This window comes from Egretta garzetta, unplaced genomic scaffold (assembly GCF_000687185.1).
Source record: "Egretta garzetta isolate BGI_Z169 unplaced genomic scaffold, ASM68718v1 scaffold498, whole genome shotgun sequence".
Taxonomy (NCBI): Eukaryota; Metazoa; Chordata; class Aves; order Pelecaniformes; family Ardeidae; genus Egretta; species Egretta garzetta.
The window spans coordinates 413496-413983 of record NW_009260494.1 but is presented as its reverse complement, the minus strand read 5'-3'; the positions used below and the strand labels follow the sequence as shown (position 1 = coordinate 413983).

The window sequence follows — 488 nt, the reverse complement described above, 5'->3', positions numbered from 1 at the left end:
CCCCCGGGGCTGGGGCCCCGCCCCCTCCCCTGGCCAGCCCCTCCCAGCGCCTGACAGCCCCAAGGGGAAGGAATTGTTCCCAACGTCTTCCTCATCTTCCTCCCAGTGATCCATTTCTTCGATGCTGTCAAGGCGGATCGCACCCGGAGCTGGCTGTACGCCGCCTGCTCCCTCTCCTACCTGGGTGCCATGGTTTCCAGCAACTCGGCCCTGCAGTTCGTCAGCTACCCGACTCAGGTGGGGCGGGGCGGGCGCGTTGGCGTGCAGCTGGGGGCGCCCCAAAATCGGGCCCTGTGCTGAGGAAGCGAGTGCTGCGCTTCGGTCGGCGCTGGGTGTGCAGAGAGGGTTCCGAGAGCTCGGGGCGTTCCGGACAGGGAGCGGCGATCCCTAGGAACGACGGGAGTTTGCTGACCGGGAGTTGGTGCTGAGGCCGGCAGGCTTGGGGCGGTTTGGGAGAGCGGCGCCGCTCGTTCAGCAGCTGCCCTGCG

The 488-nt window shown here is 68.2% G+C and overlaps 1 protein-coding gene across 1 annotated transcript in view; it reads left to right on the top strand.

The window, feature by feature from the left end:
- The window catches only part of SLC35B1 (solute carrier family 35 member B1), a 14184-nt gene that overhangs the window by 10291 nt on the left and 3405 nt on the right, over positions 1 to 488 (top strand). Inside the window, exon 3 of the mRNA XM_035899911.1 lies at positions 107 to 237. Within this exon, the coding sequence (XP_035755804.1) occupies positions 107 to 237 (131 nt within the window). The remainder of the gene's footprint in view (positions 1 to 106; positions 238 to 488) is intronic.